Genomic DNA, 20,559 nt, shown 5'->3' with positions numbered 1-20,559 from the left:
TCTCATCACAGAGGTTAGCGATACACGGATATTTATGCAGATGCCGGGTCAACACGCGAGAACACTAGTGCAAAAATTTTGTCCATCGTACGAATCGAATCGAATCCGGAACGTCTACATTTGAAAGCAAGCGCATTACCACCGGATCAAACGTGGACCAAGTTTTTTAAGCAAACAATAAGTTAGAGGAGATACCCTCCTTATCTTGAATTTTATTCTTAGACATTAGACAAATAATCTTAGAAATTTAATAGAACATGAGGTAGGTAAGTAGGATGTGCCTTGAGTGTTTATAGATGAAAAATTGAAAAACCCCATAGGAAGTAGGAAGATTATAGGAGAATACAGATAGAGAGGGTGAGAAGGGGGATCATAATTCCTATAGAATATAATGGAGATGAAAGGAGGGAGAAATTCATACAAGTTACCTACGACCTTGAGTGTACCGCTGCACACTGGACCGAGATATCGTCTTTCTATTTTTTTCTAAGAGGTTTGATAGAGAGAACTGTAACTGCTAAGGTCTCATCGACCCGAAAGCGAAGACAGGAGAAAGACAGGATAGGAGAAAGCCAGCCGTTCCGAGAACGAACCTCTTCTGTTTAGAATTGAATCCGCCCCGGGCGGGATTCGAACCCGCGACCTAGCGTTCACAAGGCAGACGCATACTTTTCCTAGCTAACTAGGCTGGCAAAGAGAAATCTTATAAGAATAAGTAGTGAGGTACCTAAGTTTGTCTCCGAATGGTGGAAAAGCGTTATAGATCGCGAGCTCGAGTTCCGCCCTTAACGAAATTTATCCTAAACAAATGAGGTTCGTTCTCACAACGTCTGGCTTTCTCCTATCCTGGTAATAACCTTCATAAATTGTCCTCTGATTGAAATTGAACTTTTTTGTTTTGACAGATATAAAAATTGCACACCCACTCCCATTGCCAAATTTTGAGATTTTATCCGCATATCACAAATCTCAAGGGGGGTTTGGGAGATATACTGTAGGAGGATAAGTCATTTCATTTTATCCTAATATACTTCTTCTCTCTTCCATTTCGGGACGATAAGAACTCCATTGTTCTGTCCAACGTCTTCGAAAATATATTCGATGTAGGTACCTACATAATATTATGTATAATAGGTATCTTGTATCCTACAGTTTATTTAGTCCAATGTACGTACGTACCTCTATAGCTATACTGTTAAGTTATCATCCGTTCCACCTCTCTCCACACTCTCGTATAATACGCTCTAACTCTAACTTTTCAGCTTGTGGTTTCAGTTTAGTTTTTAGTTTAGTTCTATCAGTGTTGTATGATGTTCATACGAGTGCTTTCTATTCAAAGTACTGTTGAGTTGTTATCAACAAAGTTCACGTAGTTATTATATTGGAGGGATTATTAATATTGTGTTTGGATTAACCTTATTTTCAACTCAGGCAGAATCAAGAATCAACATGCCCAACTGTCCCAAATGTAATAAACCAGTTTATTTCGGTGAGTTTTTTTTATATATTTTTTTTAATTAAGTAGGTACGTGTTATACTTGGGTATTTATTAGGTCGATCTGGACGGATGGTGGTACTGGTACCTACAATCTATTTTTATTTCATCGATCTATTTTTATTTCAACGTAATTTACATTTTGTCATTGTTTTGATTAATTTTATTTTGTCTGAGGGTTACGTACGAGAAGAGATCCTAGGTAGGTATGTATATTTTTATTGTGAGGGAAGATATTTAGTTAATTACGTAGGTACCTGCCAAATTTTACAGAGAGATTTGGAGCAGTTAATAAAGGGACTTACAGTTAGTAGATGTGTCAAAATTACGAACTCTTCAAATGTAGAATTAGTAGAGAGAGAGAGATGTCTGCTAGGTAGGTACCTACAGCCTACACATGGGTATTAGTGGATGTGTCAAAATTACGAACTCTTTGGAGAGTGGGAGAGAGAGAGAGACAGAGAGAGAGCACTTGGTACCTATGTAGGTGTTAGGTATAATCGAGAAAGAATTTTATAAGAAATACACCTATTATGTATTTATGTAGGATGTCTGCTAGGTAGGTACCTACAGCCTACACATGGGTATTAGTGGATGTGTCAAAATTACGAACTCTTTGGAGAGTGGGAGAGAGAGAGAGACAGAGAGAGAGCACTTGGTACCTATGTAGGTGTTAGGTATAATCGAGAAAGAATTTTATAAGAAATACACCTATTATGTATTTATGTAGATACTGTTAAGTTATCATCCGTTCCACCTCTCTCCACACTCTCGTAGTCCCGTATAATACGCTCTAGCTCTAACTTTTCAGCTTGTGGTTTCAGTTTAGTTTAGTTTAGTTCTATCAGTGTTGTATGATGTTCATACGAGTGCTTTCTATTCAAAGTACTGTTGAGTTGTTATCAACAAAGTTCACGTAGTTATTATATTGGAGGGATTATTAATATTGTGTTTGGATTAACCTTATTTTCAACTCAGGCAGAATCAAGAATCAACATGCCCAACTGTCCCAAATGTAATAAACCAGTTTATTTCGGTGAGTTTTTTTTTATATATTTTTTTAATTAAGTACGTGTTATATACCTACTTTTGGGTATTTATTAGGTCGATCTAATCAAGGTACCTACGTTTAATAAAGTACCTGGACGGATGGTGGTACCTACAAATAATATCATCGATCTATTTTTATTTCAATGTAATTTACATTTTGTCATTGTTTTGATTAATTTTATATTTGTCTGAGGGTTACGTACGAGAAGAGATCCTAGGTAGGTATGTATATTTTTATTGGGAGGGAAGATATTTAGTTAATTACGTAGGTACCTGCCAAATTTTACAGAGAGATTTGGAGCAGTTAATAAAGGGACTTACAGTTAGTAGATGTGTCAAAATTACGAACTCTTCAAATGTAGAATTAGTAGAGAGAGAGATGTCTGCTAGGTAGGTACCTACAGCCTACACATGGGTATTAGTGGATGTGTCAAAATTACGAACTCTTTGGAGAGTGTGATTCAATAAGCTACAATATGTTGTAACTAACTAGGTGTGCTCCCACTTGTATTGTTTCTATGTATTAGACACTATCACTCAGTCACTCAAAAGAAAGTAGGAAATGCCGCAAGCATCGGACCTGATAATAATAATTAACCTTTTAAAGATTGTTGTAGCGTTTGATTGATTGTGAATAAGGCAGAATTGAGTCCAAGCTAAAATAAAAAACATAGAAACATTTAGAAAGGAGTGGCTCCTAGAAATAGAAAGGAGAACAAAGACCAGAAACAAAACACCTCTCTATGGTATTCAACTAAGAACTCCCCATATCCTATTCCTTGAATCAAGGTCCTTGGTCCTTGAATTTCACACTACAAGTCCCGTCATTATAAACAAGGAGAAGAAGAAAGCCAGACGTAGGACGTAATGCTTAGTAACAAACAGATGTGCCATATGATAGAACAAGTCCCGTCATTATAAACAAGGAGAAGAAGAAAGCCAGACGTAGGACGTAATGCTTAGTAACAAACAGATGTGCCATATGATAGAAATAAGATTCTGAGGGGTTAGCCCTTTCAAGACCGAATTCTAAAGTCTTCAGATTACATATTTTTATTCGCTACTAGCCGAAACCCGTCGCTTCGCTCCGGATTTCTGCTAGTAAATCCTTAAGGCATGGCCGTTCATGTCACTCATCCATTTAGTGGTCTTGCTCGGCGTAGCTTAACAAAAACGAACCGGAAAGTAGCCTATAACCTTTCACGGGAGTGCAAGCGCAATAAGTTCACAGAGTTTCATAGCAATCGGATGAGCGGTTTGGCCAGGTATGAAGTTCGAACAAACAAACACACACATATACATTCATTTTTAGATGTTTTTCTGCACTTAAATTTTTTGTTCAATGACATCTCATTGTGTTGCCAATTAGCTAATATAGGAATAACATAGAAGGAGGTACTCTATATAATATATACTTACCTACCTTTAATAGAAATCAATGCAATATTCTTTTCCTGTACTATCTGACTGTAAATGCCCGCCATTCACGCTCAGAGCGCGGTCTTACGGACCTGGGTCTGTCATAGCGTCTGAACGTGTGTGGCGGAATAAGGTTGAAACCTAGGTCTGTGAGACTGCTGTCTGTCATAGCGTCTGAACGTGTGTGGCGGAATAAGGTTGAGACCTAGGTCTGTGAGACTGCGGTCTGTCATAGCGTCTGAACGTGTTTTTGTCCATTTTAACTTTTTAACTATTTTGTTTCCACACTTCTCCATTATTCTTCTCTACTCTATTTCCTTTTTCTTTGTTAAATCAAATAGTTTGCGTAGGTTTTGTAGCGTGTTTCCAACACATGAAAGGTGGGAATTAATTAACAATGCTTGAAAGTTTCCCCAAATGACCCAAATTCCATCGCGTGTCTCACTGAAATATTGAGTCTGGAAAAAGGGTAAGACCCAAGTCTGTGAGACTGCGGTCTGTCATAGCGTCTGAACGTGTGTGGCGGAAAAAGGGTGAGACCCAAGTCTGTGAGACTGCGGTCTGTCATAGCGTCTGAACGTGTGTGGCGGAAAAAGGGTGAGACCCAAGTCTGTGAGACTGCGGTCTGTCATAGCGTCTGAACGTGTGTGGCGGAAAAAGGGTGAGACCCAAGTCTGTGAGAATGCGGTCTGTCATAGCGTCTGAACGTGTGTGGCGGAAAAAGGGTGAGACCCAAGTCTGTGAGAATGCGGTCTGTCATAGCGTCTGAACGTGTGTGGCGGAAAAAGGGTGAGACCCAAGTCTGTGAGAATGCGGTCTGTCATAGCGTCTGAACGTGTGTGGCGGAAAAAGGGTGAGACCCAAGTCTGTGAGAATGCGGTCTGTCATAGCGTCTGAACGTGTGTGGCGGAAAAAGGTTGAGACCCAAGTCTGTGAGAATGCGGTCTGTCATAGCGTCTGAACGTGTGTGGCGGAAAAAGGTTGAGACCCAAGTCTGTGAGAATGCGGTCTGTCATAGCGTCTGAACGTGTGTGGCGGAAAAAGGTTGAGACCCAAGTCTGTGAGAATGCGGTCTGTCATAGCGTCTGAACGTGTGTGGCGGAAAAAGGTTGAGACCCAAGTCTGTGAGAATGCGGTCTGTCATAGCGTCTGAACGTGTGTGGCGGAAAAAGGTTGAGACCCAAGTCTGTGAGAATGCGGTCTGTCATAGCGTCTGAACGTGTGTGGCGGAAAAAGGTAGAATAGAATACTAACTGGAGGACGTTAAACAAGGAGTATACCAGCCTGACATTTCCTTGCTAAAGAAACAGCAAAGGTTGAGTTAGTTAGCTTAGTTGGTAGTGCGTCTGCCTTGTATGCGCGGGTTCGATTTCCGCCCGGGGCGGATTTTATCCTGATGGGATAATGTTCGTTCTCGGAACGGCTGGCTTTTTCCTATCCTGTCTTCCTTCTCTCTTCGATTTCGGGACGATAAGACCATAGCAGTTACAGTTCGCTCTGTCAAACCTCTTAAAAAATAAAAAAATAAAAAAGATAGCTATTTTACCTACCTATAGGTACTAACTTATCGTTACCTTATATTATATGAACCCCAGATCTGTCGGATATTTTGTTAATAGGCAGAAAGACAGATTAGAAGAGTACCTACTATATTACTAGAACATTAAACAATGCATCAGGCTAGTTAGCTTGGTGGGTAGCGCGTCTTCCTTGTGAGCGTTAGGTCGTATGTTCGATTCCCGATTTCCCGCCCGGTGCGGGCTTTATTCTTTTCGGCTGCCTTTCTCCTGTCCTGTCTTCCTTCTCTCTTTCGGAGCGATAACACCTATAGCATTCTTCTAATCCTTCTCTTTCTCTCTAACTCCATTTTAAACTGAAATCTAAAATAGAGATATCAATTGAAAACAATCACTCTGGTATTATACAATATGATTCAAAATGTTGAAAGTTTAAAGATTTCGTGACCATAAGATCTCTTTGAAGTCCCCTCTATTAAATTAAACCAACCTCGTAGTCATGGCTCTCATCACAGAGGTTAGCGATACACGGATATTTATGCAGATGCCGGGTCAACACGCGAGAACACGATCTCATCACAGAGGTTAGCGATACACGGATATTTATGCAGATGCCGGGTCAACACGCGAGAACACTAGTGCAAAAATTTTGTCCATCGTACGAATCGAATCGAATCCGGAACGTCTACATTTGAAAGCAAGCGCATTACCACCGGATCAAACGTGGACCAAGTTTTTTAAGCAAACAATAAGTTAGAGGAGATACCCTCCTTATTCTTGGACATTAGACAAATAATATTCTTAGAAATAGAACATGAGGTAGGTATAGCCTGTGCCTTGAGTGTTTATAGATGAAAAACCCCATAGGAAGATTATAGGAGAATAGAGATAGAGAGGGTGAGAAGCTGAGAAGGGGGATCATAGAGTAATTCCTATAGAATATCATGGAGATGAAAGGAGGGTTGAGACCCAAGTCTGTGAGAATGCGGTCTGTCATAGCGTCTGAACGTGTGTGGCGGAAAAAGGGTAAGACCCAAGTCTGTGAGACTGCGGTCTGTCATAGCGTCTGAACGTGTGTGGCGGAAAAAGGGTAAGACCCAAGTCTGTGAGACTGCGGTCTGTCATAGCGTCTGAACGTGTGTGGCGGAAAATGGTTGAGACCCAAGTCTGTGAGACTGCGGTCTGTCATAGCGTCTGAACGTGTGTGGCGGAAAAAGGGTAAGACCCAAGTCTGTGAGACTGCGGTCTGTCATAGCGTCTGAACGTGTGTGGCGGAAAAAGGTTGAGACTCAAGTCTGTGAGACTGCGGTCTATCAGACGGTCTGAAGGTGAGAGGTCGGTATAAAATATGCTGTGCTGAGAGAGAGGCAGCTAGGTACTTGTAGAATTGGTGTGGGAATGTAAATTTTCTGTAATCGTAATAATTTTATCACTTGGGGATTTTCTTCGTCTCCTCCTCCTCCTTCTTCTTGTTATTCTTCTGCTACTATTAAATCTTCATAATTCAATGATTTGCTGGAGGGTGAAGTATAAATAACATGGTCAATATAATCATGTGATGCTTGATCTATTGCCAAGAGATGGAGATGAAGAGAATTTCCTTAAACCAATTTAGGTACATACCTACCTACAGTGGGTTAGCTTGTTTTTGGGACGATTAAGTAAATGAAAATAAAATGTTCCTATACAAAAAAAAACCTCAACAAGGTTTTTATTTAGGTAATCCCATGTTTTTTATCATTGGATTACATCGGAATGGAGCATCATCAGCATCTGCTAACAGTTTATACATTTAACAACTACCTAATACATTGTATACATAATTACATATGCTTGTATATACCTTCCTTTCATGACTTGGCGGGGCGGAGCGCTACCACGCGGCTTAATGCAGATCTACATGTGTACATAGTATTACCAGACATAGGTAACCCAGAATTGTATATTTCAATATGTAAGCAGGTACTATCTACCTATCTAAAACCTAATGCTTTAAGCGCAACATTTCAAAGGTGGGATGGAGCGATGGAGTGTAGAGGGGTAGGAAGAGTGCGGAGGAGGCGGGGGCTATGTTGCCAAGCATGGCGTTTTGGCCAAGTTTAAATGTTAAACCAGTGGTCATTCAACTGGGACTCAGGTGACCTGAAGATAAACATAATAATGAGGACTGTCCAAATTGGGCAAAAGAGTATCTATCTGAATAAGCAGGAGGTTCTAGGCTTCGTTGTGAACACCGTGGTGGGAGGGTCGGGTAGGTACAAAGTCTTAGCTAGGCTAGGTCCATGAGTCCATGGTCTATGGTGCTCGTTATGGAGCTTGCAAGATAGCGTGCCTGCCTTGTGAGTGACCGTCCACAACGGGGACCATAGACCATGGACCCTAGTCTAGAACTTGAACCATTGACCCTAGTGTAGACCCTGGACCATTGACCCTAGTGTAGACCCTGGACCATTGACCCTAGTGTAGACCCTGGACCATTGACCCACATGGGTACCGTACTAGCTTCCTATCTGTCAAATGATGACCAAGACACGACGCTGCACGAGAGAGAAAGAGAGAGAGAGAGAGACTTCTAGTTTATGCATAAATTTATTCTTATTTAAATGTTATGCATATTTATATGAAGGCACCGAAAACAAAAGAGACAGGAAATATTAATATAGAAGACAATAGTAGAGTCACGTGGTCACGTTTTGTCTGTCAGTGCGGGAGGTTACAGGTTCAAATCCATGAGATTCTTCAGTGGCGTAAATTGTAGAATGTGCCACATTTTGCGATTGAACTCTCATATCTGTTAGCGGGGATTTTCTTCGTCTCCTCCTCCTCCTTCTTCTTGTTATTCTTCTGCTACTATTAAATCTTCATAATTCAATGATTTGCTGGAGGGTAAAGTATAAATAACATGGTCAATATAATCATGTGATGCTTGATCTATTGCCAAGAGATGGAGATGAAGAGAATTTCCTTAAACCAATTTAGGTACATACCTACCTACAGTGGGTTAGCTTGTTTTTGGGACGATTAAGTAAATGAAAATAAAATGTTCCTATACAAAAAAAAACCTCAACAAGGTTTTTATTTAGGTAATCCCATGTTTTTTATCATTGGATTACATCGGAATGGAGCATCATCAGCATCTGCTAACAGTTTATAAACCAATTTAGGTACATACCTACCTACAGTGGGTTAGCTTGTTTTTGGGACGATTAAGTAAATGAAAATAAAATGTTCCTATACAAAAAAAAAAAAAACAACAACAAGGTTTTTATTTAGGTAATCCCATGTTTTTTATCATTGGATTACATCGGAATGGAGCATCATCAGCATCTGCTAACAGTTTATACATTTAACAACTACCTAATACATTGTATACATAATTACATATGCTTGTATATACCTTCCTTTCATGACTTGGCGGGGCGGAGCGCTACCACGCGGCTTAATGCAGATCTACATGTGTACATAGTATTACCAGACATGCTTGTATATATATACCTTCCTTTCATGACTTGGCGGGGCGGAGCGCTACCACGCGGCTTAATGCAGATCTACATGTGTACATAGTATTACCAGACAATAAATCCATTAAGTTACTTTTACTTCAATGAATAGATAAATAAATCCATACTGAGAAATACTTGGATACAACACTACCAATACTAATACTAATCCATTGAATCTCTATTTCATAGCTGGATTAAAGTTTGATATAGGTACCTATAGTAATGATAAATTATGATTGATTATTGGCTTTTGCTGACAAATGATGATAGTATAGTCTAAGCTTGAGTTGAGTATTCCTCATTCATTCTAACCCGACCGTCCATCGATTGTATTGTTATGCATTGCAACTCTACAATACAGCGGAAATAGCTATTACCATGTTGGCGAGAGATGGTTATCTCTACGCATAATCTTCCTCAATTCTGCTTCATACTAAGGACGACCTGAATGGAGATGACATTTTATAAAAATTTTATCTACTGACCTCACACAATATTTTAGACCGAAATTTCAGCTGTTAGCTAATCTCCACCTACACTACGTCACGTCATAGTGGATTAAGGTCCTGTATGTACATTATGTCATCATCATCATCATTGGTTAACAGCCGAGGGGCTGGTTTGCAGTTGCAGCAGTACGCCATGATTCTCGATCTTCTGCTTTCCTCTTCAGGTCGTAGTATGTCGTCACGTTCATGTCTCTCATGATCTGCTTTATGTAGTCGAGGGGTGGCCTTCCAACTGTATTAGTGCCTTCTATTATCCCCTCTATTACTCTCGCAGTTAGAGTTCCGTGTCTTAGTAAGTGTCCAATCAGTGTAGCTCTTCTTTTCTTCAGTTGTTTCATCAAATTTCTTCTTTCTCCAGCTCTTCTGAAAACTTCCTCGTTCGTCACATGCTCCCTCCAATACTGACCTCACACAATATTTTAGACCGAAATTTCAGCTGTTACCTAATCTCCACCTACACTACGTCACGTCATAGTGGATTAAGGTCCTGTATGTACATGATGTACAAGTACCTAATAGTATGTACTTAGTTATATGTCAACAATGCATTATGTATATTCATTTCGCTAAGGATACGTAATGATGTACATTATCCAGTCAGTATAATTGGATTAGGCTTATCCCTTAACAATCTGATCCACCGTATAGAAGTAAATTACCTAATAGTATGTACTTAGGTATAAGTCAACAATGCATTATGTATATTCATTTCGCTAAGGATACGTAATGATGTACCTACATTATCCAGTCAGTATAATTGGATTAGGCTTATCACTTAACAATCTGATCCACCGTATTGAAGTAAATTTTGCTGACAAATGATGATAGTATAGTCTAAGCTTGAGTTCTAGAGTATCTAGAGTATTCCTCATTCATTCTAACCCGACCGTCCATCGATTGTATTGTTATGCATTGCAACTCTACAATACAGCGGAAATAGCTATTACCTACCCATCAGTATATTAGTTTACTTAATACATATAATATGTAGGTGCTATAATGCAAGCGCTAGAGTCCACTGTCATGACTGGACTCGCGAATCTCGGTCAGCTCGGTCTTGGGTGTATGACTAGGCTGACCATACGTCCCGCTTTCGGCGGGACAGTCCCGCTTTGGAGCCTCTGGTCCCGCTGTCCCGAGAAATTCTCTGGGGACGCTAAAATGTCCCGCTTTCACCCAAAGTCCCGATATTGTCCCGCTTTAGCTGGTCCGAACCTAATATTATCATTGAGAGCAATGAGCTCGGGAAAAAATCCATTTTACGATTCCAATATTGTACAATATTATGTATCAAAATATTTGAAAATAAAATGTAGGTTATTCCTTATTGCCAATCAGTTGAGTTTTATGATCCCGAAAGTGGTTTTTCCTGTACTACTGGAAAATGGTACGACTTTTTCGAAATTTTCTTTCACCAAACGATGTAAACCGCTGTTTTGCATATTGCCTGGAGGTCAGTCAGCTAATTTTCGTATTCCTTATTGCCAATCAGTTGAGTTTTATGATCCCGAAAGTGGTTTTTCCTGTACTACTGGAAAATGGTACGACTTTTTCGAAATTTTCTTTCACCAAACGATGTAAACCGCTGTTTTGCATATTGCCTGGAGGTCAGTCAGCTAGTTTTCTTATTCCTTATTGCCAATCAGTTGAGTTTTATGATCCCGAAAGTGGTTTTTCCTGTACTACTGGAAAATGGTACGACTTTTTCGAAATTTTCTTTCACCAAACGATGTAAACCGCTGTTTTGCATATTGCCTGGAGGTCAGTCAGCTAATTTTCGTATTCCTTATTGCCAATCAGTTGAGTTTTATGATCCCGAAAGTGGTTTTTCCTGTACTACTGGAAAATGGTACGACTTTTCCGAAATTTTCTTTCGCCAAACGATGTAAACCGCCGTTTTGCATATTGCCTTATGGTCAGTCAGCTAATTTTCGCACTCCTTATGGCCAATCAGTTGAATTTTGTGTAATCAGTTTTTTAGGTATACCCGTTTCCACGGCATTCTTACGAGTATGTATCTAAAATTATGGAGGTTTTGGGTTTTGACACAAGACACCGTGTTGAACTCTGCAAGTTTACCTAAATTCAGAAATACTTGGATAGTACTTTGTGTCAGTAACTGTACGATGTTGATAGTACTGTCCCTATCCTGACTATGCTATGTGAATTACTATAGGAACCGTTATGTTGGTTTACTTTTGGGCTATTGGGACAGAGACGATCGACCTGAAGACTTACACTCCTAGACCATACTCCCATACTGAAATATTCAGCAGTTGTGCAGAACACACCGGGTTGTAGAAAGACCGCGTTCGATTCTCGGCAATGTCCATGAAATTTTATGAAGTCAATCAGAAGAAACGGTACCATCAGAATTTCAGGAACTCTATGGTGGGCATCAGTAATTATAGCTAAGGCTTCCTGACGAGGCTGAATCCACATCGCATCAGCCGAAAATTGAACATGAGACATTCAATGGTAAAGCCTATTGTTGATAGTGTGTTAGTACCTACTTCAATCTCACACACATTCTATTACTAAATTTATTGGACTGGATTTCAAGATTATCCTAAATCCTAGATTTACTTTTCCTATACTTAAGTCACCTTTGACCTTCCTGGAGTAAAATTTCTTTCGGTGCAACTACTGTTTTACTTGGCGAAAGGTTAAGTTCAACATCTCTCTTTCTCTCTCTCTCTCTCTTTCTCTCTCTCTTTTTTTCTCTCTCTCTCTTTCTCTCTCTCTCTCTCTCTCTCTCTCTCACACACATACTGGTGCCTGAAGCGGATATTGCCATACAAGACTCAAAGAATTCAACTTGGGCTTAAGAATCGTGTGGGCCATTGTCATTTTCTCTCTCTCTTTCTCTCTCTCTCTCTCTCTCTCTCTCTCTCACACACACATACTGGTGCCTGAAGCGGATATTGCCATACAAGACTCAAAGAATTCAACTTGGGCTTAAGAATCGTGTGGGCCATTGTCATTAAAGTCAACGTGAAGCTATTTTATTACGAACCAATGACCTTTGAAGTAGAGAGCTACCTCGCGTGTCTCCCATTACCGTATCATTGTATGTTGGGGTCTCTGGCTCCCAAGTCTGGTCTTACCATTTAGCATGGTATAGGTAAGTTTAGTAGAGTAAGAGTAGGCATGTTTCTATGATATATGTACCTACAACTGGTAACTGTACAGTAGGTAACTGGGATCCAGCAAGCAACAGTAGCAACTGGACAATATTAATATCAGGATCACCTATCATATTTCCTTTCAAAAAGCCTCCTTTCTTCTCTGAACTCAATTCCTTCCTTAGCCTACATGGTGAAGTTTGAACATAACTAGAACAATAAATACTCGTGCAGACAGCATGACAGTCACCCAACCATGAAGATGGTCAGTGTCAATAACAGCTTAACTTACGAGTACAGGATAAGCTATGAGGTGTAGGATTAAACTAACTTGTCTCTGGTCTATTGACTTCTCCGATTCCTGCAACCGGTGCCAAAACGAAGTTCAGAATCGTAAAGGCCGTTGAAGATGGGCATAACTTTTGAATAACCTTTCCCCCGGAAAATCCATGTTGAGAAAAACTGACCATTACATCGATTGAAAATTGAAACGTGTGTACTCCGTCATGCAACAGACCTGCTGTAAACTTGAGTCTTCGCTTGCACAGGTGACACCCCTCCGACACGAAGCGACCGACGGCGACGCCCGTAATATATGTGGTGAGGGTGGGCATTAGCGTTCTTGTTTAGTGGAGGGCGTCCGGTTTATTTTAGTCCTGTTCTTCTTTGGGTGCCTTAGTCCATGTATTTTGAAGAGCAAAAAGGATAGGTACCTTGTTTGTGTTCTTTGTTATCAAAATGTCCGCACTTTTACGTGATATGACTTCTTTGCTTGCGTTATTACACTATGACAAGTTACAAAGGTATACTCGTAGCACTAATTTCATATCCCTCTATTTCTAATGTCCATACCTACTATGTATATTATACTCGGTAGTAGTTCCTGCTACTTCACAGCTGGTCTCATATAGCCCGTGTACCTCAACCCAACGGTACTGCCGTTATGTAGACTATGTATATTATACTCGGTAGTAGTTCCTGCTACTTCACAGCTGGTCTCATATAGCCCGTGTACCTCAACCCAACGGTACTGCCGTCTTGAGTCTTTGCTTGCACAGGTGACAACCCTCCGACACGAAGCGACCGACGGCGACGCCCGTAACATATGTGGTGAGGGTGGGCATTAGCGTTCTTGTTTAGTGGAGGGCGTCCGGTTTATTTTAGTCCTGTTCTTCTTTGGGTGCCTTAGTCCTACATACTGGACTCCGCACGCGGGAATTTCGTCAGAAAAGACCCCCATTTCAATGTAATGTTATAGTCCAGATGTTGGCGAGAGATGGTTATCTCTACGCATAATCTTCCTCAATTCTGCTTCATACTAAGGACGACCTGAATGGAGATGACATTTTATACATCATCCTAATAGTTATTGCACATCAGAACAAAGTCTTACTTTCTCAGCTGTCATGTGACCACAAGTTAGTAATAGAACTCGCGGTTCTTCTATTCATTCTACATCTTATTCTAATTGAAGAGGAAGGTTTTTCAATGGCCTGGTTTTTTGAGTTCGTTTAATTTAATGTATACCTCATAAGAAATGAGACATTACTGTCTTGTGACATTAGTGTCATCTAGATCTAGAAGTCTTCATATTTTGTCACCAATTGCAGGCCGTTCTAATTACTCTTTGTAGCTAGTTGTCTCTCTTCTTAATGATTCAATAGTCTTACATCCTGATATAAGTAGGTACTAGTGTTGTCTTACATCCTGATAAACTCTGGTGTCTTACATCCTGATATAAGTAGGTATAGCTACAGATATGTCCCTTCCAATTTTACAGAAATTTAGAAGGTACACTTACATAATTATGACCTCTATTCTCTGTTGTCTTACATCCTGATATAGGTATCTACTAGTGCATAGTATAACATGTAGGTAGGTACACTATACAAGTATCAAGTACTAATATAGATACAACACAAAGCCAATGACACTTTTTTTGTGCTACGTATTAGGTTTTTTTCTTCCAAATACTTCGCATAATTGCTGACCATGCTGGACTAGCTTACACTAAGGTTCTCAATAGAGAGTTGATATTGTCACTCAACGATTACTGATTAGTTCATTACCAAAGAAAAAGAAAAGAAAAAAAATAGTTGTTTATAGGTACTAGTGCATAGTATAACATGTAGGTAGGTACACTATTCAAGTATCAAGTACTAATAGATACAATACAAAGCCAATGACACTTTTTTGTAAAGTGCCACTGAGGTTTTTTTCTTCCATTGAGAAATACTTCGCATAATTGCTGACCATGCTGTACTAGCTTACACTAAGGTCCTCAATATTGTTACATTAGTTGTTTACCTTCGTATTCAGAAAATTAGACAATTGAGAGTGGCATTCCCCCATGAACTTTCTTGGGGAAAGATGACCTTGTCTGACTTTTCAAAATAATTGTCAACAATCTCTTGTTCATTCTTCACCTCTGTCTGAAGCTAAAGCTCGTAATAATATAAACTACAACCTGACTCATCAGAAGGAAATCATGAAGACAAGACTGGAGCTGGAGAGAAATGAAGAAAGAATGCCAGGGATGCAGTTTTAATTGAAGTTATTCAACTTGATGCAATATTATTTGTGAGAAGCTCTATTCTCTATTGAGTATAGCGTACAGCTGTCTTAACGTGACATCCTAAGTACTATCTCATTTCGTTGCTATCCCTTCTAGTCAACGTAGCTACTTAATAAAAGTCGATTCCGACACTACTTAAAGTCAGGTGTCTACGCTACACTCCCACAATGTCTGACGGTCCCCCAAGGCCCAAAGTCTCCAACTCGAACGGTTTGTCGGATTTTTACAAAACGTACAGAAAACCTAAAGTAGACTTGCAAGAATCTGGTAGGAGAATAATAGAATCAATTTATTTTATTATCCATCTGATAAGAAAAAGCAATTTGGTAATAATTCCTTAGCACCCATTTTAAATCGTTTCAATGCCTGGTTTTTAATCTTCTTAATGGCTTGAAATCGAAACAATACGCCTCACAATTTACCATCAGTACCCATTACCATTCCATAAAAACGATTAAAGACCCCATCCACAACAAAGCACCCCAACTACTCAAAATGACGTGTTGGGTTATCAAAAAATTTATCTACTGACCTCACACAATATTTTAGACGAAATTTCAGCTGTTACCTAATCTCCATTCTCCACCTACACTACGTCACGTCATAGTGGATTAAGGTCCTGTATGTACATGATGTCATCATCATCATCATCATCATTGGTTAACAGCCGAGGGGCTGGTTTGCAGCAGTACGCCATGATTCTCGATCTTCTGCTTTCCTCTTCAGGTCGTAGTATGTCGTCACGTTCATGTCTCTCATGATCTGCTTTATGTAGTCGAGGGGTGATCTTCCAACTGTATTAGTGCCTTCTATTATCCCCTCTATTACTCTCGCAGTTAGAGTTCCGTGTCTTAGTAAGTACCCAATCAGTGAAGCTCTTCTTTTCTTCAGTTGTTTCATCAAATTTCTTCTTTCTCCAGCTCTTCTGAAAACTTCCTCGTTCGTCACATGCTCCCTCCAAACCCCATCCAAAATCAATATTGAATGAATATTTTTTCAAGATAAGGCTTTACAGATATCTGGTAGGTAGGCAGTTCATTTCAAGTGATTGGAATTTGAATTCAAGTATTCAGGTAGGTATCTCTGTAGGTAGGAACTAGTTACCTAAGTATTAAAATATACTTACGTGTAGGTATTTATCTACCTACCTTATGTATTGCAGTGTTTTTTAACCATTAGGAACAGCTGGGTAAAACGTACCCAAGTATTTTTATTTGTTAGGATATGTTCTCCAACACCATACTTCAAACGCCATCAACCTACCTAATAGTATGTACTTAGGTATATGTCAACAATGCATTATGTATATTCATTTCGCTAAGGATACCTAATGATGTACATTATCCAGTCAGTATAATTGGATTAGGCTTATCCCTTAACAATCTGATCCACCGTATAGAAGTAAATTTTGCTGACCAGGTATCTCTGTAGGTAGGAACTAGTTACCTAAATATTAAAATACTCGCATGTAGGTATTTACCTACCTACCTTATGTATTGCAGTGTTTTTTAACCATTAGGAACAGCTGGGTAAAACGTACCCAAGTATTTTTATTTGTTAGGATATGTATTGAGCTGCTGATACCAATATGTATCTAATAAATAGCAGGGCTACTTGATACATACTCTTTTCCTTTACGTTTGATGTTTCAAAAGACTAGCTTTTACCTCCTTGTAGGTATAACCTCAACGATTATCCTTTATCCATACCTAACCTATTCACTCCATAAACAGTGCAAACAGGTATTATGTATATTGTAGAGTATGAAGCAATAGTTCATATGCCTGGCTACTTGATACCTACATACTCTTTTCCTTTACGTTTGATGTTTCAAAAGACTATCTTTTACCTCCTTGTAAGTATATATATATCCTCAACGATTAACGATTAGCCATTATCCAATTATCCATACCTACCTATTCACTCCATAAACAGTGAAAACAGGTATTATGTATTGTAGAGTATGAAGCAATAGCTCATATGCCCTATTATGATAGAATGGTCAGGATATAAAGTAGTTCTAAAACGCCTGGTGAGCGGTTTATTTTTAGATGCCTACATAACTTTTTTTTCTTATATGATAATATACCTATTTTTACTTTTTTTGCTATCATATACTTATCTTATTTATACCAAGTATACCAACCTAGTACCTAGTATCTACTTACCTACATACCTACAAATACTAGTACATGGGTACCTAACATGTAACATGGGACTTTTGGTTTCACATCCATAAAATTAATAGAAAAGGGAGGTAGGTACCTACTGGGTATAGGTCTATAGGTATTACGTAATGATCATTTCTTTTTTCTGGCTTTTTCTTCTTCTTTATTCTTTTCGAATTGAAAATAAAGAAGGTATTTCTTTTAGAGTACCTACCTATCATCCTCTTCTACTTACAATTATTCATACCATACCCCTGTGTCAGTATTTATTTTCCCTCTTCTTTCAGGCACATAATAGTTTGTTAAATGTTATATAGTCGTACTGCCGATGCGGCTCAGTGAGTTAAATTAAGTAGCAAATTAGCTCATGAAAAAAAAGTCTTTCATTTTCTCTTAACACCACGGTTGGTCTAGTAGTCGCGCTTGTACAATGTCCCGGGTTCGATTCCCACATTATTTTCAGTTTCGGTAATAAGAATGTATTGTGCCAATAATCAATCATAATTTATCATTACTAGGTATAGGTACCTATATCAAACTTTAATCCAGCTATGAAATAGAGATTCAATGGATTAGTATTGGTAGTGTTGTATCCAAGTATTTCTCAGTATGGATTTATTTATCTATTCATTGAAGTAAATGTAACTTAATGGATTTAGATTTCATATTATCAGAACAATTGCACCACTAAACGAGTTTTACCGCTCACCAGGCGTTTTAGAACTACTTTATATCCTGACCATTCTATCATAATAGGGCATATGAACTATTGCTTCATACTCTACAATATACATAATACCTGTTTGCACTGTTTATGGAGTGAATAGGTTAGGTATGGATAAAGGATAATCGTTCAATAAGAATGTCGTAAGAAAAGCCCTCAATATAATGTAATGACTCATGATAATGACAATACCATCAACTGGAGGTTACTGTGTATTTCTCGTTTTTAACCATAAGAAACGGTCTGCCGATGGTGTAAGAAATGGACGTGGTTCGTCTACAGACGCCATTAAAGTGTGAAAAGCGTCGCAAATTGAATGTATCCAAATGGATACAGTGCCAAGAGGGTTAAGTTAGTATTTTCTTCTATTCCCTGATTTCCTAAATTCCTAGGACTGCCACGAATTTTATGAGCGCCTAATAAAATGTTACTTATGCAATGTGCTAGTCACGAGTTATATTCCAAAGTTTTCAATGTGACGTAATATACACACATAGATAGGTACGAATATCATCTATTTGTTTCTAAAATTCTGATGGGGCTGCTAAAAATACACTGAAATTTAAGAATTTCCTTCAAAAAAGTAGGTACATATTTTACTGAAATGTAATACATTTTGCATACCCTACTGGCTTTACTTCAGGCGTAAAGTATGAAATAACAAACGTTTTTACTCTGAAATTACGTATCGTGAAAATGGGAAAAAATACCTACCTACATTACCTAATACCTACCGAAATATTACACAGGTAGTGGGGTGACATATAGAATACAGAACTGTAGTATACTTTGGAGCTGGAGAACCGTCCTGGAGGCTCCAAAGTATAAAAGGACTATAAGTTGGATGATTTCGAGATTGAGATTAGTCGAGGGAGGATATAATAGAGTTATACCTAGGTAATACCTGGCTGTATCCAGGATAAAACAGAAGAAGTTCTTCCTGGTATACCTACTCCGAGGTGGTAAGCCTTCGTTTAAAAAATAAGACTTATTAGATAACTTTATAATTATGTATCTACCTAGACTTGGAAATTCAGAATCAGATAATAGGTAGGTACACCACAATCTTATGTTACGTAGAATATTTTTGGACGTTTTTCACGCATCTGCGCTTGCTCAAAAGCTAAAACACATTACCTACAACCCCGAAGGTCCTGAGTTCAATTCCCGGAGAGGTTGTTATCAATATCAAAGCTATGTCATCCTTATCTTTATAACGTGTCGTGCCCTACTAGCAGCTAGGTACTAAGTATAGATAGGGTATCCTGTAGTGTAAAAGTGTCATAAATACAATGAATGATGTTAATAGGTGCCTGTTAATAGCCTGCGTGAGTAATAAAATAATAATGGAACGAACAAAGTAAGTTGTAGGTTTTAACTCGACTATTTTCATTTCGTTCAGTATTTCATTCTGACTGTTCCTTGATTACTCTGGAACAGTTTGGTTGATTTTGATGAAATTCGGCAAAATTGGATGCTCCACATTTTCGGAGTCTGACCTATAGTAAGGGAGAAAAATCAAGCTAGAGGGGGGAGAGGGGGGGTGCTGTTTAATAATCTTTCGTTTAATAATCTTTCTTTCGTTTGTTTCGTTTTATTTTCAGCGGAGAGGAAAACATCCCTGGGTAAGGATTGGCATGGAAGTTGCTTACGATGTGAGAATTGTAACAAGACCTTAGTCCCGGGCAGTCACTCAGAACACGATGGCAAACCGTACTGTAACTATCCATGTTATTCCGCACTGTTTTCGGAGAGGTCCAAGTTTTTAGGGTTTGTGCTTGGAATCGGAATGTACTTAGTCTCGTAAGGATAATTCCAGGAAATTTTTCGACATAACAACATACTTAATATTCGCACTTCTCGCGCAGGCAAATTGACAACCGAAAAGAAATAGAAAGCTTGGAGTAAGAAAGTCATCCGTGGAATACCCCCAGGTAGGTATGAAGCTCAGCTCTAATAGGATGGTATGGGAATTGACAGCTCAACAGTGTTGGGTTAAAATATATAAGACAAGACAGCAAGTGGAGGAGTGAATAGGGAGAACCAACAGTCTTGTAGCTTGTAGTGAATAAATCAAACAATATTCCCCTCTCCACGGTATAAAATATTCTACAGCGAGAATCAAAATGAATAATTGGGACCCACAGGCACTGTTTGGACCTGGTGGTAAGTGTCCCGTACGCTCACTTTCCCCCACTCTACCCTATTTATACAATTGCCGCCTAGTTAGCTTAGTTGGTAGTGCGTCTGCCTTGTAAGCGCTAGGCCGCGGGTTCGATTCCCGCCTGGGGCGGATTTTATCCTAAACAGATAAGGTTTGTCTCGGAATGGCTGTCTTTCCGCTATCCCCCCCCCACACACGTAGATATTCTGTTGGACTACACCTTGCATAGATGAATACAGAATAAGTAGGTATTTAGTACCTACCTGATAATTATAATCATATTGTACTTTAACTTGAATCCAGACATACA

The 20,559-nt window shown here is 39.1% G+C and overlaps 1 protein-coding gene across 3 annotated transcripts in view; it reads left to right on the top strand.

The window, feature by feature from the left end:
- LOC103513048 (cysteine-rich protein 1-like) overlaps positions 1-20,358 on the top strand; it is a 25,797-nt gene extending 5,439 nt beyond the window's left edge. Inside the window, exons 1-3 of one of the 3 annotated variants that reach the window (XM_026826347.1) lie at positions 1,269-1,489; positions 19,690-19,823; positions 20,233-20,358. In XM_026826347.1, coding sequence (XP_026682148.1) covers positions 1,450-1,489; positions 19,690-19,823; positions 20,233-20,343 — 285 coding nt within the window. In that variant the 5' untranslated portion in view covers positions 1,269-1,449 and the 3' untranslated portion in view covers positions 20,344-20,358. Of the gene's footprint in view, positions 1-1,268; positions 1,490-2,272; positions 2,532-19,689; positions 19,824-20,232 lie in introns of those variants that run through there. The other 2 variants (XM_026826345.1, XM_026826346.1) reach the window with 2 other exon arrangements.
- The last annotated feature ends 201 nt before the right edge of the window (positions 20,359-20,559 follow it).

Source organism: Diaphorina citri, unplaced genomic scaffold (genome assembly GCF_000475195.1).
Source record: "Diaphorina citri unplaced genomic scaffold, Diaci psyllid genome assembly version 1.1 scaffold917, whole genome shotgun sequence".
In the NCBI taxonomy this organism is placed as follows: Eukaryota; Metazoa; Arthropoda; class Insecta; order Hemiptera; family Psyllidae; genus Diaphorina; species Diaphorina citri.
This window is presented reverse-complemented; position numbering and strand designations above follow the sequence as displayed.